This window comes from Psittacula echo, assembly GCF_963264785.1.
Source record: "Psittacula echo genome assembly, chromosome: 6".
NCBI classification, from domain to species: Eukaryota; Metazoa; Chordata; class Aves; order Psittaciformes; family Psittacidae; genus Psittacula; species Psittacula echo.
The window spans coordinates 24,144,910-24,170,900 of NC_137743.1; the positions used below are offsets into that span (position 1 = coordinate 24,144,910).

The window sequence follows — 25,991 nt, forward strand, 5'->3', positions numbered from 1 at the left end:
CTAGCAGTGGTAAATCGGCGCGTTGCTGCCCAGGCGGGAAGGGAGTTGATTAATGCAAGTTTCCTTCGCTTGTGTCTAACTCCCCTTCACTGTGTTTACAAACACCAGCAAAACAGTGCTCCCGAACTTCAACAGAAACTTAAGCCACGCTTACATCTTCCTGCAGAGGTTATCTGGCCTGCTTAGTTATAAACTTCTTTTGAATAGGTCTGTAAGGTGGAGTAGCTCACTCCTGTTGCCTCTTTCCCGTGAGAAAGCATGGCTCTGCTAAAGGTGCACGGACCTGTTCGAATGCGCAGCATGCAGACTGGGATTACAAAATGGAAAGAAGGGAGCTTTGAAATTGTGGAGAAGGACAACAAAGTGAGTCTGGTGGTTCACTACAATGTTGGAGGGAGTCCAAAGACGTTTCAGGTACACCAGATATTAAGGCTTTTGTTTGAGCAGTGCATGGATTGTGCTCCTTTGTTCACAGCTGTCCTCTTCAAGGCTATTAAGTGTCACGAAAGCTTCCTTGTGTCACTGTTTCTTGTTCCTCATTTCCTGAACACTAATCTCTCTGTATAACTCTCCCATAAATTATTCACGTGTATTGTTAAAGGATCTGCCAGGATCGGCATCCAGATGCCACTGAATGGAAAGAACCAAAAAGCAGAGAAAAATTGCCAAAGTACATATGTAGCCTTGTGGCTCATGAGCTTGCATTTTTGGACCATGTAACCTTTCTGTTACCAATTCATTTGAAGAATGTAGAGGTGCAGATCCTGGACACGTTGTATTAGCAGTTTTCCCATCTGAAGAGTAACAGTGCTAGCACACTTGTAGCCTTCCAATTGTTTAAACAAGACAGCTCCGCACCAGTTGTTACAGTTTTAGGTTTTAAATATTCCAGGCAGTGAGGTTCCCTCACTGGGGGGCTGATGCATATCACTGGTAAAGATTTTTATGCAGTATTCAGCCTAAGTGGCCTTATTTTTTGTTTCATTCTGTCCTTGGTTTCAGCTCAAGTGCCCCAAATCAAGAAGAATGTAAAGGAGTGTTTTTCTGTAAGAAATTTCTATCTGATATAAAAAAAATGTTTAGATGATATAAAAGCAGTTAGAAAGAAAAAAAAAATCCAATCTTATTTAGGAACTTTGTAAAAGCCTAAACTAATCCAAGTATTAGCTTCTGCTTTTTCATGCTGCAGTTCTTCCTGAGTGGTGTTCCCCAGACCATTCTCTGAGCTTTTGTTTCTGTGTGTGGACTCGGTAAAAGAAAAGTTCACTTTATTTTTGAAAGATCAGGTTTTGCTGCCTTTGTGTGCTGAAATGTCGTAGCAAAGAACATGAGTTGCCTTCAGATCAAGGGGTGAGAAAATCATTAGATGTGAATAATTCCTTCCTCTGTTACTGTGGACTTCAGTCATCTGCCTTCTGAGACACGATGCTGTGACTGCATGTTTGATTTAATCTAGTGTTGGACCATGTTGCTTTTGAGAAGAGTCTCAGAGGTCTCTTACCTTTACTGGGTGCTTGTTCTCTTGCATTGCTTTTTGTCTGAATGAACATTAATGTGGTGTGACAGTGACTTGAAGGGTGATTCCATGGGGAGGATGAGCCTACAGAACAGCTAACCATGGCTTAAAGGGGCAGGCTTTGCTTCCAGCCTCTTGCATCTGCTGGCTCTGCCACTCGTCAGGTCTCTCTGTGAGCTCAGTGGAGGGTTTTCACGTGAATTAATTCAGGGAAAGAACCAAATAGGAGATCTGGTGTAGGGGGTGATATGGCGTGATGCAGCTAGGACTGCAGCGGAGGAGGAGGAAATGCTGCATCTTTAGACCAAATATTTTTGTTTGGATGGTGGTTATTTTTCAGCAGGATCTGTTTTCTGGTGCTGTTCATCTCGAAGCAACACAGACAGTGGCACAAGAGTGTTGGTGAGGTGAGCAGCAGGCAGGGAGAGCTGCCTGCCCTTTGTGCTTCAGTCTCACAGCGCTCTTGCGTGTGCTGCCTCAGGCATGACAAGTCCCTGATAGTTTTACTTTAAAAGCAGCATTCCCTTTCTTTGACAAGTTGCTCTGGGAAAACTGTAGGTGTTTTCTCCACTTGTTTTCGCTTCTCTGTAATACAACATTTGGATGGATCCAGGGTTAAATTTCTTTTTACAGTGACTGGTGTGTCATCAGATTTCTTGTGTCAAATGATATGTTTTACTAATGTTTTAAAGCTCTGACTAAGTTGTCCTAGATGCTAGATATGTATTAAGAGAAATATTTACTCCTTCCTTCCAATACTTTGTGACGCTGACAGGGTCATAACAGGTGGGTGGAGAGTATGGATGGAACCCTGTCGTTACAATGTTTTGAGGTGAAAAAGGTTGTTTTGCACTGAGATGGCAAAGTAACTTAATCCCTTTGTACCAAGCTTAATATTTTAAGAAAGGGAGAAAAATTTGGAGTCCCCTTTTCAATTCTTTCTTTGAAAACATTTTTTAACTTATAGTTTAAAAAAAAAAAAAAGGAAAACAAAACAAAACCCCAAATACCCAAACCTCCCAAAATCAAATAAACAAAACTGCAACAACAAAACAAGGTTTGCGAATTAAGTATTTCATAAGTTTAATTTTCCCAGTAAAACAGCCCTGAGTTTCCAATTGAGCTGCTTTTCCAGCCTCTGATAAAGTGCTGTTGTGTTTAGATTGACTTTCCAAGAAGTTAGAGATCTGCACTGAAGAAATCTCACTGGGGGACATGGAGCCATTTACTATCTCAGTCTTCTATATACCTGAACAAATCTAAGTAAAAGTTGGGAATAATTTTTATTTTTAAACTTGTTTATAGTTTGAAGACAACAAGGCAGGTTCTAGAGCAATGTATAGTGAAACTTTAGTGTTAGGGTGTAATTACTGTTCATGTCTATTAATTCCTCATTGTAGTTTAGCTCAGTGATGTGGCAGTATGCAGGTCAGGCCAAATTAGGAGGCGGCTCCAATCTGATGGGCAGTGTTTTACTCTGTCTTGTGTCGTGCCTAATGACCTTGGCCGTGGTTTCTGATCTTGTATAAAGCATTGAGTACAGCAATATCCTGGTGTGGAGGTCATTGTATAGCTAGTGCCTGATCTTAGGCAAGGCTAAAATGAAGAATTAAGCGAAAAGGGAGGAGGTAATTGAAAATGAGAGTATGTTTAGGTGTGTATTGTCAAACTTTCATGCAGTCTGCAGATGTGAGGGATTCTTTTGCTTCCTCTGCTTTAGGAGTTACACCCAACCTCCTCAGATAGTGGAGCCTTTTCTGAACAGCCAATTCTTATAGGTGACCTAGCACATAGTAACAATTAAGCAGTGGTATAGTAAAGTAGCAGTGGCATTATTAGGGAGCACAGATTCTTATTAAAATTATTCTTGTGCTTGACCATAACCCTGAAAGTTTTGGCACCACTTAATTGTTATAACGTTGCATGTAGACTAAGCATGCTTCTTATTAACTTACTCCCTCAGCAAATTTTTTTATGCTATGTCAAATCTGCTTTCCCTGAGAGCTAATTATAAACTGAGTAGAAGTTTGTAGCTAACATTTAAAACTTTGCCCATCCTAAATTATATGTGAAATTTTGTGTGGAAGTTTCAGACAGCTAAATGGGACTGTGTGAAACTCTTATTCTTTATGTTCAAAAATGTCACACTCAATAGCAGGGCAAGTTTCAGAAAGTTTATTATTATAAGGACTGTTGAGCTGTAGTGATGCTATCAGCTTGCAAGACCACCAGTTGCATCAATTCTGTGAGGCTTCATGTTTGCTTGAAATGGAGCAATGAGAAGTATTTCTGTGTGAATGCCTCTTTATTTGAAGTGGTTTGTTTGAATTTTTAAGTATTTAGGCCTTTTAAAAATGGATTTATGTTTATAGTCACCTTCTTATTTTCAGCTAAGCCATAACATTAAAACTGTGACACTACGCCCAAATGGTAGAAAGCTGTGCTGCCTAATGCTAACACTAAAGGATACCAGCTTCTTGACAATTGATAAGGTACCATTTAAAGATGCAAATGAAATGCGGATGTATTTGGATGCAGTCCATCAAGACAGGTTTCATACTGGTAAGTGCAATTGTTGTAAATCAAGTTAGTAACAGTTTGGAAAGGAGTCAGTGCTGTGTTTCCTTTTCCTATATCTTTAGCCATTTTGTCCTCGTGTTACTGACTTTCTTTGCATTTGTGTAAGTGCTTCTTTGTGGCCCTGAACCCCAATTTTTGTTACATACCTTTCTCATCATATACCTCTTATCATGCTGAACAATAAGCAGAGATTAACATGCAGGTATTGCTTACGTTGTAGCTGGTATTTCAAACACTCGTCTGTTTATCACACATGCAGAGTCTCTTTCTTTTTTATTTTACCTCTTATTTTGTTCTTTTTAAGGATAGGATCTTTCCTGCCAACCAAGTAAATGACCAATATAAGGGATCCCCATAAACATGTGCTTATATCTGTGCCCTCAGAATATTGTACTGTCTGTTGGCAGGAAATTAGCATGTCCCTTCCAAAATCGGCTCCAGCTAAATAGCATCTTACAAATAAGAATGTCAACTGGATAAATGACAGACAAATAAAATGTTGTGTACTTTTCCTGTCAGTTGGAAAACCCTCTCAGGGATCTGGCAGCTTTGGAGGTGTGCTGGGCAGCAGAACCACACAGAAGGAAGTTAATAGGCAATTCTCTTACATAGAGAACCAGGTTTGTTTAATTGTTCCAATTTTTCCTCTCCTCTAATTTTGTTTCATTCATTTCCTTCTCCCATTCTCTTAATGTATGCTGTAATAGCACTGTAAATACTTATTTTGCATCCAGAGTCTTTGTAATCTAGAGGGCTTGGGATTGATGTATATAGGGTGGTTGACAACACTGTGTCTTGCTCATGAGGAGTCATATATTCAGTATAAATAAGAAAGGTCAGTGTCTTGCTGCAGAAGACAGAATGTAGTCTTCATGCTGAGCTATCAGTCAGGCAGTTAAGCAGCAGAAGTTGAGGGGAAAATAGGTTATTAAGACTTCTCACATAGTTGTGAATATCTCTGTTCATACTGAATACCTTACATAGCAGCTAAATATGTTACAGTCAGCATAGGTCTTACTGAGTTTAGCAGACTTCAGCCAAATATATATGTATATACATATATATACACATATATATACATATATATAAGCGGCTGACCTGGGTTTGCATCAGAATAAAGTCACTGAATTTGTAGCATTCTACTCAGATTTTATGTGTAAATTTTGCAGATTTTCCCCCCTAAGTGTTTTTCCTTCAAAATGTTGTTATTCTTCCTTTTCTCCCTGCATAATGCAGATTTCATGGTGTATCTACCAGCTTTAATTTACTTTGTGTCTGTAAATATACCTGTATTACCACCCTGAGAGAGGATATTTTTTATGTTGTCCCAAAACAAATTTTGCATGTTGCTTAAAGGCAATCTCACAGCAAAAACTCCAAGACTCTGTGTACAGTGGTAAGATTAGACATGTTTAGATTCCAAATCTAAAATTGATCAACATTCCTAAGTCAGCTTGGCTCTTTCCATTGTGTTACATGTGGCACTTGCTTGCCCAAGGCTGTTAGGGCACTGTTCTAATTGTGTGGGTTTTCATATGGCTTTTCTTTAATACCCACTCCCTAGGTTTGATCTGGGGATACATAGAAGTCATGCCTTTAGATTTTTAATGTCAAAGCACGTGAAGGAGTTATTTAAAAACTAAAGTTTAACTTAGTGTTGGAAAATGATAAGGGAAATTGGTGACTGCAGTAGAGTTTCATGTTTATGCCTTCTGTCCATATAATCAAAGTTTTGCCTATGTCTAAGTGGTGTTAAACTCTCCTAATCTATTACAAGTAACATTTTTCTGGATTTGGATGCTACGCTGTAGCAAGCAAAGCAGTGGTGTGAACGTTAGTTGGAACAGACTTCCAAGGCAAGCGGTTGAATTACCATCCCTGGGAGTGTTCGAAACCAGTGTAGATGAGGCCCTTAGTGACATGGTTTAGTGGTGGACTTGGCAGTTCTGGGGTAGTGGTTGGACTTGATGATCTTAAAGGTCTTGTCCAACTGAATTGATTCTGTGTTTCTATATTTTTCACTGTTTCGGTTCTGTCCCTGCCCCCTCCACTTGGGTTTTGTAGACTCCTCCCAAAAGAGTGGCTGTGGAAAGTAAGGAGGAAAACGCTTTGCGCAAGGTGCTGGGTACCCCGCCGAGAGTGTCTGTTAAGAATTCCTCTGGAACTGGAACACCTAGCAACAGGGTGAACATCTCAGCGTCTCCTGCATCCTCAGTCCCCCACAGAACGGGCTTGTTGGAGAATCGGTAGGAGTGTTATCCTCTTACTATGATATATGATACTTTAGCTGTTTGTAGAGCTGCAGGTGGAACTTGGTACACCTAGAAGTAAGAAGAAATATGTTTCTTCCTCTGGTTTTGCTGTTACTTATAACAGGATGTTAATATGTGCTTTTCTAGCCTGTGGCTGGTACTGGCACTAGAGCTTTATGAGCAACTTAGGAGTTGGGCAGACCAAATTGTTCTCTATATGCTATGTTATAAAAGTGGAGTTTGTGGAAGATAGGTGCAAAATGCACGGAAAGCATTTGAGTTCTGTTCGGTTGGAAGAGGGTCACTCACTAGCCTTTCTGAAAGAATGACCACTTCAAAAATTTTCTGTTATCAGTGAAAAGAGGAAAAGAACACAACCTCCTGGTTCAGAAATGAGTGAAGATTATCCCAAAGAGAATGATTCTTCAACGTAAGTAACCATGGTTTCTAGTTCCTGATTTTAAACTCTTCATTCCTTTTGCAAAGGTAATTTTTTCTGAAGGGAATGCTTGGGTATTTCCAGTCTCAGCAACGTGGCACAAGCCAACCACTAGTGAACTTGTGAAGACACTGAGTGCTTGAAATGGGGTTTGCGTTCAGGATTAATGAGGGAAATAGAACCTGCTCCCGCAGTTAACTTGCTAGAACTGGCACATGAAAATTCTGCTATCTTTCTTCTCTCAGTCTAGTCAGGGCTATCATATGCACTATACGTGTATGGCAATAGTTACCGTCCTTATTGAACTTCTTTTTCAAAAGAAGTTAAAAAAAAATTTGAACCCTTTTCAAAACAAAATTCATAAAGAAGAAATTGCCATTTGGAGAATAAGCTCCCTCTGGCTGAAATCACTTTTAAGCATAACTAAGAAGGCTTGCTTAAACAAATTGATTAAACTAATCTGCAAGTAAAGTTCGACCATTCCATAGTCAAGTATTAAAGGTGATAGGAGAGAAATGCTTTAAACAAATTCTAAGTATCAAGCAGGAATATCCTGTATCTTTTATAACTGCACTGACTTTCACTCCTCTTTATCCGTAGGAATAATAAAGCCTTGAGTGATCCAGCTTGGAAGTACTTGAACAGTAGCAGAGAGAAACAGTTAAATCTGAAGCAGGCAGAGGAAAATAGGACATCAGGTAAAAAATAAAAGTAAAGCCAAATGATACCTGGCTTTGAACAGTTCGATTTTAACACTTTGGTATTAGTTTAGAGAGTTACTGCAGGGGTGGTTATCCTAATCTGCTTTCTCTGTGCCATAAACTTTCTTGCTTTCTATAGAGCTATATATGAGATGCGAACAACTTGCCTTTGTTTTTGAAGCCTGTCTTGCTCTAGTGTGACCCTGACCTTTATACTTGGGTGCTGATGCCAGCCCATGTGCCAGCTTGTTTAAAAATTCAACAAGCAGCTTCAAACTTTGCTCCAAACTGCCCTTCCCCTTGGGAGGGGATTCCTGTGAACACCTCAGGATTTCCTTTTTGCTTTTTTTGTTTATTTGTAAAGCTCTCCTTTGCTGTTAATGCCCACATGAATTGTAGGCTGGGTTTTTTTGCTCAAAATGTGTACTGATGACTGTTACTTCCCTGTCTCTTCCCCTTAGAGAACTTAGAGGGGGAATTATTTAGGGCTAGGACTTTCATTCTGTTTGTACCAAAGTTCTGCTGGATACTGGTGTGTGACAAGGTTTTATAGACAATACAGAAATATTGACAGTATGTATATAAGCTAGTAAGTGGCACCATTCTTCATTTCTGCTAGTAGATACTGAGCCTCTTTCCCCATAAAGGGGAATTCATTCAAGATACTGTTCTTATGAGAAATGTTGCTGAATGCATTCTTCTTCTAGTGAAACTGTGATGGCACAAATATGTTGCTAGAGGAGCCAGTAAGGTGAATGTTTATCTGAAAATTGGGGCTGCTCTTTAGGGTCAAAAGTAGAATTTATGAGTATATACCTGCAATGTCAGGCAGCAGTGTTGTGAACTTCCTTCATGTATCTGCATTTTTGAAAGTTGCATGCTTCAAACCACTTCAAGCTGAGATACAAGCAGATTCTTATTCTTAAACTAAATTGCACTGTGATTCACTGTAATAGGTGGGGTTTTGACTCTTGAGAACTTCTTTTAGTGTGGCACTGTCTGAGACATTAGGGTCTCAGGATCTGACGCAGTGATATCAGGACAATGAAACAATCATACGTTGCCTCAAGCATACACTAATTTACTGTGGAATTTGGAGTGGGAAGAGAAACTGTTTCCACTTTGCATATTTACTTTGAATTTTGAGAGCGTGGCATTGGAAATCATTAGTGAGTTTTCTGTTACATGTATCTTGTGTATCGGGACAAGAGGTTGATATTATCTTTCAGATACTTTAGACCATTCAATGACTCTTTAATGTTTCATATTGCAATTTGGATTTGATGGAGATTATGGTACTAAGTTCAAGTAAAACTCCAGCATGTCTTTAATTACTTATGATTAATATTGACTAAGTGTGTGTGTTTAGTACTTTCCCAAACAATTCTGTAAAACAGTATTTGAGGATTTTACAACCTTTTCACTAATTTTAAATTAGTTACATAAATAGGTGAGTTGCCTGGAACAAAATGACCCGCCTCTCTGTCTTTCAAGGTATTTTACCGCTGCAGTCATCATCCTTTTATAGTAGTCGGTCTTCATCAAAAGAGTACTCCACTGGCAGTTCCACCCTGGACAGGTAGGACTGATTCACTAGCATGAACTTGCAATGACAGTTCTTTCCCAGGAATTAGGATCTTTAGTTTCCTGGATGTTCATCACATGATATATAGCTTATATGCATAAAACGTGTGTGTGTGTGTGTATGTGTATACACACACTTTTATTTTTCACTTATCTTCAAACTCCAGTGACTGCTTGCAATAGATAGACTTTCTAAAATCACCCATGTCTGTTGTAGTTATTGTGAATGACTGGTCCTGATGTATCTAAGCTCTAGTTAGTTCAAATTCTATATAAACTCTGGAACTTCAGACTGAATCTTCGCTTCATTTTCCCAAGTAGCTAAATGGCATGAAACTATATAATACTCAGTATTATATATGAAACTGAATCCTGGTGAGGTTGGAATTATTCTGTATTAGACACTGCAATCAAACTGTTGGTCTCTTACCTAGATAGATGAGATACAAGATCAAGGAAGAAAAGCAGCATTGTCCATGCTTTACACACGAGGGACTGAGGGACTAGGTTGCAAGAGGCTGAAAAATAAGACTCTGGCCCAAATGTGAATTTTAAGTATATCTTAAGAGAGGTGATCTTATGCTGCATGATCATTCTTCGTCTCATCATACAGTGTGAAGAATTTTTATCTTAACTGTTACCTTTAAGACAAAGGTTATCTTGAAGGCCGGGTTGGATGAGGCTTTGAGCAACCTGGTCTAGTGGAAGATGTCCCTGCCCATGGCAGGGAGTTTGGAACTAGATGCTTGTTGCCTTCGTTAGGTGTGGCGACCTCGTTCAGGAACAGTGCAACGGCCCACCCCTGGCCGACTGGGCCATTAGCTCACAGACACCAATGTGGTGGATGGCAAATGGCGTTTTATTGCTTAATGACACGGCGTTACATAGCTTAGATTTACAACGTCACTTCCGTCTGCTTACCTCATAAACTAAGTGTTATTGGCTATCAGGAGAGGGGCCCTATCTTTCCGTACAGCGCGATATCTTCCGACCACCAGACCCTGGCTACCCACAGATGATCTTTAAGGTCTTTTCCAACCCAAACCATTCTGCGGTTCTCTGATGAAAGATTTGGTTATGCTGCATGCACACCTGTGGATGTAAGGAAATTTAACCAAAGTACACAAGTCCATGGGACCTGACAACATCCATCCGCGGGTCCTGAAGGAGCTGGCAAATGAAGTTGCTAAGCCACTGGCCATCATATTTGAAAAATCATGGCAGTCAGGTGAAGTTCCCGACGACTGGAAGAAGGGAAATATAACCCCCATTTTCAAGAAGGGGAAAATGGATGACCCGGGGAATTACAGACCAGTCAGTCTCATCTCTGTGCCTGGCAAACTCTTGGAGCAGATTCTCCTGGAAGGCATGCTAAGGCACATGAAAAACAAGGAGGTGGTTGGTGACAGCCAGCATGGCTTCACTAAGGGGAAATCCTGCCTGACCAATCTGGTGGCCTTCTATGATGGGGCTACGGAACTGACGGACAGGGGCAGAGCAGTTGACGTCATCTACCTGGATTTGTGCAAAGTGTTCGACACTGTCCCACACGACATCCTTGTCTCTAAATTGGAGAGACATCAATTTGGTGGATGGGCCACTCGGTGGATAAAGAACTGGCTGGATGGCTGCACGCAGAGTTATGGGCAATGGCTCGATGTCCGGCTGGAGACCGGTAACGAGTGGTGTCCCTCAGGGATTGGTGTTGGGACCGATCTTGTTCAACATCTTTGTCGGTGACATGGACAGTGGGATTGAGTGCGCCCTCAGCAAGTTTGCCGATGACACCAAGCTGTGTGGTTCGGTTGATACACCAGAGGGAAGGGATGCCATCCAGAGGGACCTTGGCACGCTTGTGAGGTGGGCTGATGCCAGCCTTATGAAGTTTAACCATGCCAAGTGCAAGGTCCTACACCTGGGTTGGAGCAATCCCAGGCACGGCTACAGGTTGGGCAGAGAAGAGATTCAGAGCAGCCCTGCAGAGAAGGACTTGGGGGTTTTGGTCGATGAGAAAATGAACATGAGCCGGCTTCAGTGTGCGCTCGCAGCCCAGAAAGCCTGGGCTGCATCAAAAGGAGCGTGACCAGCAGGTCGAAGGAGCTGATCCTGCCCCTCTACTCTGCTCTCGTGAGACCTCACTTGGAGTATTGTGTGCAGTTCTGGTGTCGTCAACATAAAAAGGACATGGAACTGTTGGAACAAGTCCAGAGGAGGGCCACGAGGATGATCAGGGGACTGGAGCACCTCCTGTATGGAGACAGGCTGAGAAAGTTGGGGCTGTTCAGCCTGGAGAAGAGAAGGCTGCATGGAGGCCTCATAGCGGTCTTCCAGTACCTGAAGGGGGCCTACAAGGATGCTGGGGAGGGACTGTTCATCAGGAACTGTAGTGACAGGACAAGGGGTAACGGGTTCAAACTTAAACAGGGGAAGTTTAGATTGGATATAAGGAAGAAATTCCTTACTGTGAGGGTGGTGAGGCACTGGAATGGGTTGCCCAGGGAGGTTGTGAATGCTCCATCCTTGGTGGTGTTCAAGGCCAGGTTGGATGAGGCCTTGGGTGATATGGTTTAGTGTGGGGTGTCCCTGCCCATGGCAGGGGGGTTGGAACTAAATGATCTTAAGGTCCTTTCCAACCCTAACTATTCTATGATTCTAAGTATTTAGGTGCTCAGGAAAAGCTTCCTCTTTCTCAGACCTCTTTTGCATTATGATTCGTGCCAGTTATCTTGTGTGGCCTTACCAATCCTTGTCTTCTATAGTGATACAATTCCAGTGTCATGGACTATAGCTATTTAAGGAAGAGTATTGGAAATCTTACTCTTCTTATCCCTTTTATGTTTTTAGGTCTAGTGTATCCAGTCAGACCCCTTCAGCCAAAAGAAGCCTAGGATTTCTTTCTCAGCCTGCCCCTCTTTCTGTTAAAAAAATGAGATCTAATCAAGATTACACAGGTTGGAACAAACCCCGAGTGCCCCTTTCCACCCATCCTCAACAACAATTACAAGGGTAAATCTAATTTTCTTTATCTAACATGCACACTTTGATCATCAGAACATCTGCATTCTTGTTAGAATTATTTAATAGGAAAAAAGAAAAGAAATTAATGGTCACTGAGACAGAGAATACTTTTTCTAGCTTGGAGAATAGGTGTTCTTAAATTCACTTCCTGAGAATTTAAGCGATACAATAATTTCAGTTAATTCATGCTCCTCTCATACACTTCCATGATTAATTTCTCTGTCTGGTGTATATATACACTGTTTTTTAAATTTTGATTGCAAAAACACATGGGTTCTTTCCTGCTAAATGCCACCTCCCATGAGTTTTCAGTTTAGTCTGAAGGGCAGGAGGACAGCTCCAATGAGAAACGCTGGGGTGGATGTCATATGCGTTGGCAGTGTTGTGTTTAACATCGGCATGTTTATACATTGACATAGGTACCATGTTCAGCCTTTTTTCTTTTTCAGCTTCTCAAACTTGGGAAACACCTGCTATATGAATGCCATTCTACAGTCCTTGTTTTCAATTCAGTCTTTTGCTAATGATTTGCTCAAGCAGGGTATCCCATGGAAAAAAATTCCACTCAATGCCCTTATCAGGTAAAATTCACTTTTCTGGGAAGGATATTTTCTTTCATTACTGAGAAATTAATTTTGTGATACTGAAGCACCTTTGTAGAGGGTAATTTTCACGTGTAGATAATAAAAGAAATCCTAGAGCTGTCTGTGTTTTGGAGTTTTAATTTAGAAATAGGAAGTAGGCTCTTGAAAATTGCAGTGCTGAGTTACAGGCAGTGTTTTATGTCTTCTGTATTTCTGGTGGCAAAGTGGAAAAAATAGAAACTAGTCTGACCACGCAAGTTGAATTCAACGATTTTGTGTTGGTTATTTTGGTGCCATGTGATTTCTTGTCTCCTATCAATACAAATGGTTTCAAAAAGCACTGTGTTTTGGGGTGTTTTTTCCCCCTTATTGTAAAAACTATAGCAGAAATAAGTTTATAGAACTTTATAAAGCTCTTTTCTACCTTAAAAGGTTGTGAATTTTTTTTGTTCGAGTCCTGTTCCAGTGACAGTCTCAAATGAGATTTCAAAATACTTGAAATGGAACAGGTTAATTGTATATGATAAATTTTCATACAGAACCACTTAGCCACTTACCGCAGGACAAAAGCTTTTAGAGACACTTAAAATGAGGTATTGTGAGTTTTATTTTGTTTCTCTGATGTCCTGGAAAGCCCATCAGTGTTTCATTGCATTGATTTCTGCAGACGTTTTGCCCATCTGCTTGCTAAAAAGGATGTCTGCAGCCCTGAGGTTAAGAAGGAGCTGCTCAAGAAGGTGAAAAGTGCCATTTCAGCTACTGCAGAGAGATTTTCTGGGTACATGCAAAATGTAAGTACCATATTGACTAGAAACAGTTACGTGTAATTTGGTCAGTGTTTGGACTGCACTGAATGCCTTGTCAGGCTTCGGCTCTGTTTGACAGTGACGTGAGCTTTTGACTGAATGACAACTGCCTGCTGTGTTTTAGAGCAGAACTGCCTTAGTATCGCTGACTGCAATGAGCTAAAGTATAATTTTCCCAGTCTGTGCGTGTGTTGAGAGAAAGATACTGAATGGAGTTGTGCAGAATCACTTTGATGAGTTTACCCGGTTTCTAGGATGCACATGAGTTCTTGAGCCAGTGCCTGGATCAGCTGAAGGAAGACATGGAAAAGTTAAACAAAACTTGGAAGAGCGAGCCAGTCCCTAATGAGGAGAACTCACCAGGACGGGCTTCTGATGACCTCTCAGCCACCAAAGTTTATACATGTCCAGTTATCAGTAACTTAGAGTTTGAGGTTCAACATTCTATCATTTGCAAAATGTAAGTATGCTTGAGAGCTTTTGTCATACTTGCCTTAAATGACGCTTCCTGTCATTCCTGTGTTCCTGTCTTACATAACTTCATCGGCAGGTTAGAACTAGAACTAAGAACTATTTCATTTCCAGAGATAGATATTTAGAAAATATTCTATTGTCTAAGAATGCTGTAAACCTCACGCCATGCTGTCTGCTGCTACAGACCTTCTTCGAACAGTCTCATACCATCTGGTTCTTCATTACATATCCAGTGGAAAGCCTCTGTGCTTTGTTTCTTGTGTACTGGTTATATGAGAATAGAGAGAAAAAGGGGTTTTAGCCAAGTAATGTTATCTCTTAAATTATGGGAAGCCATGATTTTAATTTGTTCTTTCCAAGGGCTTCCAGACAGTGGCATTTTCTTCTGTCTCTGTAGGTTATTGCAGAAAAAGATGTAGACTACTATGTGGGCCAGTAGAATCAACTCTTTTCTGACCTAGTTAATTCTATGGTTTTGTGTCTGGGCATTTGTTGTGTATGACCTGTGCAGCAGATCGCCATTTGGGATGCTTGCATGCCACAGAGTTTTCATCAACACAGATGTTTGGGGATATTACTTTGTGTGTACTGCATTAGTTCCCTAAAATAATTATAAGTAAATTGCATGCAGCCAATAATTATAATTAGTAAAGACATATTATTATAGGGTTGTTTTTTGGTTGGTTGGGTTTTTTCTCCCAAAAAATACCATGAGAGAGTTGAGGTTTTTCTGTGGGTTTTTTTGTGGTTTTTGTTTTTTTTTTGGGGGGGGGGGGGGGGCGGTGGTGGAGTTTGCTGTTGTTTTATTGTTTGGTTTGTGGTTTTTTGTTTGTAAGGATGTACTCTACTGTTTTGTTTTTAAAACAGTTTGAAAGTATTTCTCTTCTGGGCTGGGCTCACTTCTTTTCTCCTAAGAATGCTGAATGAAGAAGACACGTTCAGCTGCATAGCAGCCACTTTGATTTCCTGTATACCTGATCACTTGCCTCTCCAAAGCAGTCTGTGGGTTTTTTGTTCTCACCCTTAAACAAATGTTTCTTTCAACTTCTAAAGCATCAAAGTGAAATCCCAAAATTCAACTTTGTCATAAGCAAGCAGTTCAATTTTAAGTAAAAATAGATTGATCAAGAGGCATATATTTACTGGGAAGTTACCTTAGCCTAAAAATGTAATTAATTTCAAGTATATTTTTCATTAGACTTACATAAACATGTTTCTTTTCCAGGTGTGGTGAAACAGTCACTAAACGTGAACAGTTTAATGACCTCTCCATTGACCTTCCTCGAAGAAAGAAATTGCTTCCTTCCCGTTCGATCCAGGATTCCCTTGACCTCTTTTTTCGGGTACATACTTTTGGAGGGGTTGTTTTATTCAATCTGAAGTATGTGTAGGTTATATACCACGTGGAATTTTTTTGTTGTATAGCTGATTATTAGTTTCTGTGACAGTGATTTCAAGCATGTAAAAAAATTAACTTTGCACTTTTTTGAGGTTTGTCCATTAACAGTAGACAGTAGGTTGTATTGTAAAATGCTGTGCAGACGTTAACTGATCCTTACCATACCACTGTGAAATAGGTAAACTTCTCCATTTTGTGATGGAAGAGTTGAGGCATAAACAAATACAAAGGAGAGAAGGGAGGCTGTCAGGTTGAGATACTTGCTGAGAGGAATTGTTGCTTCCTCTTCTGGGTGAGGGTGCTTCAACAGCTTATGTACTGGCTTAAATTAGCATGGAAGAAAAAGGTCATGCAGATACAATTATTAAAAAAATAGCTGTAGTGCATGGATGCTCATCTTGTAAGTAGAGCTTCAGGGTGAGGTTTCTGAAAGCTAAAAATGAGCCTTACATCTGTGAATTAATGACATGTTTTGGCATATCTTGAGGCAGACCTGTGGTTTTTCTCCATTTACAGATAGTGTTTTCAGCAGAAAAATAGATGTGCCTAAAAGCTGGTGGAGGTCTTATGATTTAAAAAAAAAAAAAAGTCAATTATAGTGGTCATTTGGCCTCACTTAAAGAAAATGGCTGTAGAAATGTTTGATGGCTAAGTCGTATAATTTCAGCTCAGTGATGCTTCCCCTTTTGCTGCCTGTTCAAAAGTGCGCAGCACATCCATGACAAGTTTAGATGAGGATATCTTTTCAGGAACAAAGGTGAGGTTTTGAACAAGGGAGAGAAAACTTCATGTCAAATTACCCTTAACCAAAGGTTATTATGAAAAAAAAAATCCCTGTATATGGGAGAGAAAGCTGTAAACCTTACAAGACTGTCCACTCTCTTTGGAAGCTAATTTGTCTCAGCTGTGGCTGATTCACTAGCCTGCAATAGACTTAAAGGAAAAATTCCACTTATGTTAGTGGATGTTGTCAGCATCTATGCTCTGCTCCCTGTCCTCTTATCAGATGCCCTTTTGTTAGGTCACGTTGAAGGTGATTTTAATTTTGAGTGTGACTGCTGTTTTGAAGAGCTTCTATAACAGCCAAAAGTGATGTGCTTTCTGCCAAGATCCATTTGATGTGTCTTTTGTTCCACTAGTCGTTTTTCTGTTCCCTTAAACAGGCAGAGGAGATTGAGTATTCCTGTGAGAAGTGCAATGGAAAGTCTGCTGTTGTCACACACAAATTCAACAGGCTTCCCAGGTAAATGTTGATATCTGTTCTTCTCTTTCCTGGAAGCACATGTTAATAAAAGTGCAAACAAAAGTGGTCTGAAAAATAAAGCTGGGAAAATATATAGGATGGCATGTACAGTGGTCAGCATGTAAGAAAGATGCACATGCAGACAGTAGTCTTCATGCTGTTCTTCAGTTTCCCTCTGAAGAAGCTCCCAGGCACCCTCTTTAACACCTCTTTCTTCCTCCCTATCACTACACAAGGAGGGCTGAGTTTTTCCCTTCTTTTCTTGAGGTTTCTGGGATGTGAGGAAAGCAGAAACAGTAAATATATCCTGGAAGTTAAATATTTTGTGCTCAGCTGATCTGGTGGGCAGAACTGAGTTGGAGGCATTTAGTGCCAGAAGGTATATAGAGAGTTTTGCTTTGATCAGTTAGTTCTTCCTATGCTGATACCTGTTTTCTCTCTCAGCAAGGATAGCACTTTAAGGAAGAAGCAAACACTTAGAGGGCTAATGGTACGCTCAATAGTCTCTGACCTTGTGGTTGGGTTTAGCTCATTATTTAGGGTGGAAGCGCATGGAGGTAGGGATCATGTTCTCATGAGATGTAAAGCATTGAAAGTCTTTTGGATAACTTTATCTGTCTTATGTCCCAGGTGTACACATACTGAACCCAGTAACTCAGTAGTTAGCATGAGTTTTGCTTAAATAGTGTATTTATGAAAGCACTGCAAAACCCTTGTCAAAGTTTTTTGAATATTAGCAAAACAGAAGTGATGATACAGCTGGATGAACTATATAGACAGTACGTTACATGAGTTATGCCATGTGCGACATAAGGAAAAGGATTCAATATAAAGAGACCTTTTCAGGCTCTTTATGCTGTTGTGATAAAAATCTCTTAAAGTGAAAGTGTCATGACAGATAAACTGAGTACACATCTTGCACTATTGATGAGGCATAGTTCCTCATCAATTTTAGGTAGCTATGTGATCTCTCCATTGCAGTCTTAAATATCTGGGAGTAATATACCAGCTCTTGCAGGGGGGTTGGACTAGATGATCTTTTGAGGTCCCTTCCAACCCTTGGGATTCTGTGATTCTGGCCTATAATTGTAATATTTTTATTGTTTCTTACCTCTCACTGCATAGCAGAAATAAGGAGTTTGGCAAAAGCTGCTTGCTTGTGCTTGCCTGAAGAGCAAGGTGATGCAGACCAAAGCAGAAAGCCTCTTGAGCTGGCAGTCTGCACTCTGCACCTTGCGCAAAGTTTAGTGATCCACAGGAGAGTAATCACCTGTCTCTTGCCACATAAGAGATGGGTAGAGCTTCCCTACCACTCCAAAGTAACAGTCTGTTTTAGACTCGGAGGAATGCATTTTGTAAACAGGGCTACTTGGCTTTTGAATGGGATTTCTCTGTCTTCTGTCTTGAGATTAATATTTGTTCTGTATCTCTCCCAGAGTCCTGATTCTTCATCTGAAACGATACAGCTTCAATGTAGCATTGTCCCTCAATCACAAAGTCGGGCAGCAGGTGGTTATTCCAAGATACTTGACCCTGCTTTCACACTGTATGGAAAACACTAGGCTGCCGCTGACACTGGGATGGAGCGTTCATTCTGCAATGTAAGTGGTTGACCTGTTAACCACGCCTGCCCCAACGCAGGCAGTTGTCAGATCTCCAGAAAATAGCTGGGCAAGGAAACTTGTAAAATTATGCAGCTTCAGATGTATGCTGCTAGTTTGGAATGATGCCATCATGCATGCAAAGGGAGCATAACAGAAGCAGTAGCAAGAGGTGGTGAGGCATTATCTAGGGAATATTTGGTATGGTAATGTTCTTTACTGTCCTTGAAAATAACTTTCTTTTGAAGAGAGCTTCTGTTAGTAATTTCTAAAATGTATGCCTCTTGGTCCAAGATAATCTAGATTACCTTTCCCTTCACAACACAGTTAACTCTGCTTAGGACCTATAACATCCTACCTTTTTCTGCTAATTTCCACTTGCACCTCCTGTGCTATCATTCTTCTTTTGTCTTTCCTATGCCACTGTAGTATCTGAGCACTTCACATGCTGAAAATACTCTCCTTTTCCCTGTGACAGTTATTTCTGTGCAGCTGCTTGTCGTATGACAGAGATTAAATGTGCCAGTTGTCACATAGGAAGTATGTGGCAGAATAAGGAACAAGAAGCCCTTGGGTCTCTTGTCCTTGCCTAATGACATAACCACAGTGGTGGTAGCAATGTGTTCAGCAGTGTGGCATGTGTTCTTGTGCTGAACTTTCAGTGGTGTTTGAGACTTACATGGATGTTTCACAAGTTTGCTTTAGCAATAGAAATCTTAAACCCAACAAACAGCTTAAGCAAACCAGAGCAGAAAAACTTGAAAACGTGTTTGAAATAGCTTTCCACTGTAGTCATTTTGTAGTCATTGAAACCATTCTGAGTGACTGGTGAGCGAAAAGGTGGAGAGCAGCAGCCCTGTTCTGAGGGGGAAGATTAGAAAAGATTTCTGCATTGCCAGCCATCTGGTGGATAGGTGTGTAGTGATAGTGATGGACCTTGAGGAGCCTGTGAAAGGATTAAAAGGAGCTGGAAGTTTGTCCAGAAGAATCTGGGTAAGGGAGGAGAAACAGAGATGTGGGACATGCCTGAAAACCAGCTAATCCAGATAGCAGTAGCAGACTGTGGTTTAGGAGCAGAAACTCAAGTGTTGGTGGGAATAAAAAGTAAAGGAGTGAGTTGTCTTGACATGGGAGCCCAAAGCCTTTAATTTGTGAGCTTGTCCCTAAGGGTGCATCACTAAGAAGTGGATCAAGTTTAAAGGCTTATATATGGTTTTGAACAACTATTGTATATTTATAGCATGATGGAGTTATTACTTTAAATCTAAGCAATTAGCAAGTACATAATGGTACTCTGCTTGTTTCTTTGGTCATGGATTTGCATGCATAGCAAACAAGTAAATACTTATTTTTTTTAAGACTGTGACTGCTGCAATAAATACTTTGATTTTTTTAATAGTTCCCGTCCATTGAAAGCCTCCCAAATGGTGAATTCCTGTACTGTAAGCACTTCCACGTCTTGTAGGTGAGTTATAGGTATGAAATGCCTGCGACTTGGTGTTTCATGGGATAATTTTTAAGGCATTTTAACATTTTCTAATTCTTCTTTAGTCTTTCCCCTTTTCCTATTTGTTTTCTTTCTACTTTTTTCTATTTTAGTAAAATGTTTCAGATACTGTCTTTTTTTTCCCATCTTTTTTATTGGTGTTACATGCTAGCTGAAATTAATATCTGTGGTGTAGTTTGCCTAGTTGAAGTGGTCACCTTTGGGGACTTGTAAGTCAGCAAAGATAACTTTTGTCAGAAGGCTGAGCATCAGAATGAGAACTGGATTTAGTCGGTACAGGTGCCCAATCTCTTAAATTAGCTTGCATTTTAGTTGCAAGTCACATACGTAAAGAAGCAAAGTGGTTTCTAATTCTGCAGTCCAGCTCCTTTCTCTGTTCTGGCTCTATGGAGCCCCAATGTGTGTTTTGGGAACGGGTGGTTAGTTCCTTAAGTTTATTTGCAAAGATGAGAGGATGTTGCTTTTATAAGCCATTTTGAAAGGCCAAATTTTGATACAGTGCAAAATGTTATATCACACTGCATAGTTTTGCATAGTTAGAATACTTAAGGACCAGATTTCCTAATTGAGCAGAAATGGTGACTTCCCCCAACAACCTTGTCTTCTGTTCAGGAAAACTGAAAAACTTGTGCAGATTTGCACTTTTTATATCCTAGCAATGATGTGGGAAGTAGCTGTGTGCAGCTTAGTAAACTTCAGAAGTCAAATGGTTACTGTGGACTTGACTCAGATGAGTACTGTGAGGGATTATGAGGTTATAAAGTGCATAATCTTTGGCCTTAGAAGCAAAAGCTACACACTTGGTAACTTTTAACATTGCAAGTTGCTGTTGCAGGCTTGAAGCTGGTATCTCAGTTACCCTAGTAAAATAGACCTTTTCTGAAAACCCTGCCCACTCTATTAACAAATTGTCATTGTCAGTTGGTGCGGTTTGTTCCCGAAGTTGTACTGCCCCACAGTGTGAAAGTTGGGTGTAACACTTCTTTAACAGTTACTTCAAAACAGATTTGTACAATGCTACAGTGCTTTAAAGTTTTATAGCCGTGTTTTTAACTTACAGAAAATACACTTTCAAGTCAAAGAGCTCCTCAGCACTCTCTGTAGACTCTGACAGCGATGATGAGCCATTGAAACGCTCCGTTGCCCATAGCCAAAGGTTGTGTAACGTACAGAGCAGGGATCAGCAACAACTACAAGAAGAGCTCGAAAAGGTAAGGGGAAAAAGTACACTTTTATATACGCAGATCCTGCATGTGCTCATGTCTGGGCTGTGTTTTTCTTAGCACAGACTGTGGGTAAAATTGATGCAAGGTAAGGTTTTTTTTTCAGCTGATTAGCACTGTGAGATGCTGGAAGGGAGTGCTTTGCTAATTGACCTGTCTGTACTGTTGCTTTGGGTTCCCACTGGGAACAAAGGTAATTGCATTGCAACTGCACTTGAGTTTTCAGGTTGGTATACCAGCTGCTTAGCAGTTTTGTCAGTCCTTTGGGTAACTTTCATTAATAATGTCCCAAGCTGAAATACAATGGGATGTAAATGCAGTAAAGCCCTTGATTACATTAGGTCCAGTACAAGTTGGGCTGAACAAAATATTCAATTGAGAGAACTTCTCAGACATCCAGTCTATGGCCCTTTTCAAGTGTGGCTTTTCAAATGCTTTTAGAAACTGAAGCTATCAGCCTTTGGGGGCAGACATGGAGAAGTGTGTAGAGACTAAGTTCATTGATGTGACGGTGCATTTAACTACAAATTGCCTTTAAGCTCTTCATTGTGACTAGTATTAATGTTGCCAAGATATTTTTTGCCTCTATCAGGGCAGTGCATTAGCAGGTAGATGAGTTGTGTGGGAAAGGAATGATGACCCAGAAGGGAAAGCAAGAAGCTTAGAGGATTATCTTGCAGTACCACTTTCTTCTATTAAGTGTTGCAGGCCTAATGCTTAGGACAAATGTCTGCTTCTCTAAAGTTTTTGACAATGTCAGTGGGGTTATTTTAATGAAGCAGAGACTTGTGGTCTTGATTGTGGCATTAAAGGACAAGTGTAAAGCTGGCTGAATAGCAGTAGGTAACAAGAGGAGAATATCAGAGCTTTCTGATGGGAAGATCAAAGCAGGGGAGGATCCTGTATTTAATAAATGATAAAATAGATAGTGAGTATTACATTTTCAAAAGACCCAGAGCTGGGAAGGGCTGCCAGTATGTTCAAGCTCAGAACTACTGTTCAGAATGATCTTGACAAATCTGAGAAATTGCATAAAAATAGAGGGGTGGTTCAGGAGGAACAGGCTAAAGGTGCTAATCTTTGCAAGGCTAATTGGCTGTAAATGCCAGATGGGAACAGCTGGGAAAGCAGTGAGCCTTCAGAAAGGGCATGAAAGATGATGGCTGGTCACAAGGTCAGGCTGGTTGAAAACAGAAGCATATAGACAGAGGCGTAGCCTGCAGGTTGTGTGAAGTAACCCTCCTTGTTTCCTCAGCGTTGAGCTGTAGCTGGTGTTCTGTATCCAGATTTGGGCTCCAGGCTGAAAAGAGTTATAGATGAATCAGAGAAGGGCCAAAGGAGAGAAAGATTTTGGGAGAAAGAGCAGGCAAGTGAACTTGGGCCTTCAGTTTAAAGAGAAACCTAAACAAGTCTTGTGTTTTCAAGGAAGGGAAAGAAATTAATATAAATACTTGGGCTGTTTTCCATGCTTGTGATGGATAGAGCAAGAAATAATAGCCTAAATTGTAAACAGTAATTTTTAGATTAGATATTAAGGCAAACTTCGTGATGCTCAGAATGTTTAGGGATGGAACAGGTTGCTTATGGAGAAAGCAGAAAACCTGTGTTGTTGAAGGTCTCAGGAACAGTGTAGGCAAGTGCTCTTCTGCATGGCACATCTGTGCCTGGCTGTGGGTGGGGAAGGAAATTAGCTTGTCTTTGAAGTCCCTTCTATGTATAGAAAAAGCATTCCAAACTATCCCAAATGATTCTTCCTCAAGTTTTGTTTGTGAGGAAGTGTAGGTAGTCTCTATCACATAAGCCCTGTGAGTGCAGAAATTGTGGGAATAAAGCCTATTAATTTGAATAGCAAATTAATTATAGGCTTTCCAGCCTGCTGTGGGAAAAAGGCAGTGGTGGTGATGATTCCACGTAAGTGACTTCATTCATTGTGGCCGTGCACATTGGCCACTCCTCAACCACAGACCTGATGAGCCATCTGTTGACATTAACCAGATCCTCTGTGCTTCTCAGTGTTGTCTTGGGAGGACTTGGTCCTGGTCCTTGGAAGTGGCATTACTGCTGCTGCACCATTTCCATTGGTGTGCTTCTCATAGCAGCTGTGGATGGGGTTGCATTAGAGGCTTGGCAGTCACTTTGTACGGCTGTATATCCCCTGCAGGGCAGTGCTTGCAAAACAGTGCTGCTATGTGGGAGAACAGCTGAAACAGTGGGTGTATGCAATATTGGGTTGTAGGGGCAAATAGCAGTCATCCAGCTGAAGTGGGCAGAACTGTGATTTCTGCCTCTGCAGATGAAGTAGTATTTGAAGTACTTTTAAAAAATACTTATTTAAAGCAGCCTGTCTTGGAGCCTGAGCTACTTAAAATCTATGCAAATAATTTCTAATTGAAAAGTTGTATTCATATAATGCACAGATGCTGCCAAGTCTTTAAAGTCCATCCACTGAAATAATGGTGGTGGTTGACAAAGTGCCCGAAACTAGTGTTTGCTGAAAAGCTAAACCAGCTTTGACATTAGTACCCTACAGGTGTAGAAAGAGAAATCAGAAAGCTTAAAAAGCAGGTACTCTGCTTTCCTTATTCAGTGCCTGAATAGATAGGAGAGAGGTTTAAATTTGTCACTTCTAATTCTTGGAGGGCAGGATGTCTAGAGCAAGCAATTTAGTTTGCCAGTTCCTTTGCTGATCTTGCTTGATAAGCCAGTTCTAATACAAAATGTTTGTTATATAAAACTAGTCTTGTTCATCAAAATTTGCCATGCTGAAGTAAAAAGCAGCAATAAAAATGTATGTTTGTTCATTTTATCAAAGTTTTGAGGTCCATCGGTATGCAGTTCGGAACAAGAGCTGGACAAATACATTCTGATAGAAACTATTTTTGCCCATTTTTAACATAATAGAAGGGGAAGAAATTTAAGCATATGCTAAGTAGTGTAATGATGAAAATATGTGTACATGGAAGTTAACCTCCTCATTAATAGTTAATATAAAAATGATTGAAATTACTATATTAGTTTCAAATCAGTATGATGTAGGAGTTAATGAGCATCAAGTTTAGGAAAATAACTGAAAAAATGAAAGATTCAGATTAAGACAAAAGTGTTTTTTCCTTCTTGCAATTTAAAGTCATTCTGTTCTCCTAAGGAAAGAATAATTCCGCACACACACACACCCCGCCTTTCCCTGGTTAACTGTTCTCTTATTTGACTTGCAGAGTCCTGCCCCTCTCCCTCCCCCCTGCCCCCAAGATTTCATATGGCAAGTCTGCAGCACCAAACCTAATTTTAATTGCTCTTCATACCAGCCTTATTTCAGTTCCTGTTGTTCCATCCCTATGTTCAAGTTCCATTACTCTCATGTTGCTGCTTCAGCCTTCGTTAACAAACTTGCAATTTCACTACTTGTGCCTCATCACTGATTTGCCAGAGGCTTGAGGATTAATCAGAACCTAAGGGTAGAACACATGTGTTGAAGGAAAAGAAGGGAAGGGTTATCTTTTGTATGCTAATCCACAGGGCCTGTAAAAACTTGGTTATAGTTTACATTTAAATATTCCTTGAAGTGAGCATAGTTACAAAGGTTGTCTCTCCGTTGAGTCTCATATAACTCTGTTTAATGTTGACAGAGCCAAGCTCCCACTCCCTGGGGTTAATGAAATAAAACTAAAGCTGATGCTATATACCTGTTTATTCAAGCACTTAATCATAACTCCATTCATCTCTAGGGTTCAAAAAGAAGTAAAATGGAGGGCGATAAACCTGAGCTGGGTAATGCTGGTTTTGATGGGATGAGCGAAGATGAGCTGCTAGCAGCTGTCTTAGAGATTAGCAAAAGGGAAGCTTCTCTGTCTCTGAGCCATGATGAAGATAAGCCTACAAGCAGCCCAGACACTGGTTTTGGAGACGATGAAATTCAGGAGTTGCCGGAAAGCCTGGAATCTATGGAGATGGAGAAACCAAAATCAACATCAGACTCAGGTAAGGCGAACTACCTACCTTAATTGGACTATAGTGAGCTAAAGTGGGTTACTGATAGCATCAGATTAGTAACGCATGGCGGCAGAATCTGACTGTAAGTGCACTGCTGAAGCTGCCTGGCTTCCTTAGTTTTGTTGCTGTTGAATTCATTGAACTGTGGAAATATATTTTTTTTTGTATGTCTGTCGCCTCTCTGATAAAGGTACTCTCATCTTCAAAGTTAATTCCCTTTGGGATTTTTGTTCTCTGTCCTGATTAACAAATTTCCAGTGGTTTCTGTACCAGACAATTCCATTGACTAAGATTTGGCAGTGTCTGGGACTTAATCTTCCATAATCAGGAAGCATTTTCATTTCTGTAGCAGCTGCAGCCGGGGCAGCACAGTAGCAGTGTTTACATTGCTGGCATGCAAGATTGTTGTCTGGCATGCATAAGGCTAGAATGCTTTCATAAATGCAATTGTTTTGTCACTAGTTACTAAATTACATTTATACAGAGATAAATTACATTTATCTCTGTAATTTTTTCTAATACTTTTTAATGTGAAAGGAGACCCTTGAGCATAAGAGGCTTGGCATGTGAATTATGGCCTTTGACCCAGAAACACAGTTAAGTACAAGAAGAAGCCTGTTTGATCTCAGTGTAGGGAAATTGTCTTCCTTTAGTTGGCTGAAGGAAATTTAAGTGTTTATCATTTGCTGTGTGCTACATGCTTTCAGACAGATCTTAAAATTCCACTAGCTTGGAAAAACAGGCCAACAGTATGCTCTCCTCGTCTAAGAGCCAGGAGGTTAATTATTAATAACAACAAGCACTACTCTATTCTCAAAAATCACACTTGTTTCAATGGACAGCTTTCATGTTGGAAGGCAGTGTGTAAAGAAAAGCAAGTCTGTGGTCAGCCTCATTTGTGCCCTCCTTAATGTACGCTAATGTTGCTTACAGCTGTGTAAAAAGAGTTGTGAACATAGGCACATGAATGTATCTATCCCCAGGTTTTCTTTGGAGAGTATAATGTAATTATTTGAAGACTCTATTGTGACAGTGCATGACACAATATTGTGTCACTTTGTGACAAGTATGTCT

General features: G+C 40.4%; 1 protein-coding gene across 3 annotated transcripts in view; it reads left to right on the forward strand.

The window, feature by feature from the left end:
• Positions 1–258: 258 nt before the first annotated feature.
• USP37 (ubiquitin specific peptidase 37) overlaps positions 259–25,991 on the forward strand; it is a gene marked incomplete at its 5' end in the record, with an annotated part of 37,301 nt that continues 11,568 nt past the window's right edge. Inside the window, 17 exons of one of the 3 annotated variants that reach the window (XM_080621779.1) lie at positions 259–414; positions 3,907–4,078; positions 4,616–4,716; positions 6,161–6,342; positions 6,704–6,778; positions 7,388–7,485; positions 8,983–9,067; positions 11,917–12,078; positions 12,540–12,671; positions 13,342–13,465; positions 13,735–13,940; positions 15,180–15,297; positions 16,517–16,596; positions 18,033–18,197; positions 19,597–19,662; positions 20,765–20,915; positions 24,653–24,905. In XM_080621779.1, the coding sequence (XP_080477905.1) occupies positions 259–414; positions 3,907–4,078; positions 4,616–4,716; positions 6,161–6,342; positions 6,704–6,778; positions 7,388–7,485; positions 8,983–9,067; positions 11,917–12,078; positions 12,540–12,671; positions 13,342–13,465; positions 13,735–13,940; positions 15,180–15,297; positions 16,517–16,596; positions 18,033–18,197; positions 19,597–19,662; positions 20,765–20,915; positions 24,653–24,905 (2,326 nt within the window). The remainder of the gene's footprint in view (positions 415–3,906; positions 4,079–4,615; positions 4,717–6,160; positions 6,343–6,703; positions 6,779–7,387; positions 7,486–8,982; positions 9,068–11,916; positions 12,079–12,539; positions 12,672–13,341; positions 13,466–13,734; positions 13,941–15,179; positions 15,298–16,516; positions 16,597–18,032; positions 18,198–19,596; positions 19,663–20,764; positions 20,916–24,652; positions 24,906–25,991) is intronic. The other 2 variants (XM_080621780.1, XM_080621781.1) reach the window with 2 other exon arrangements.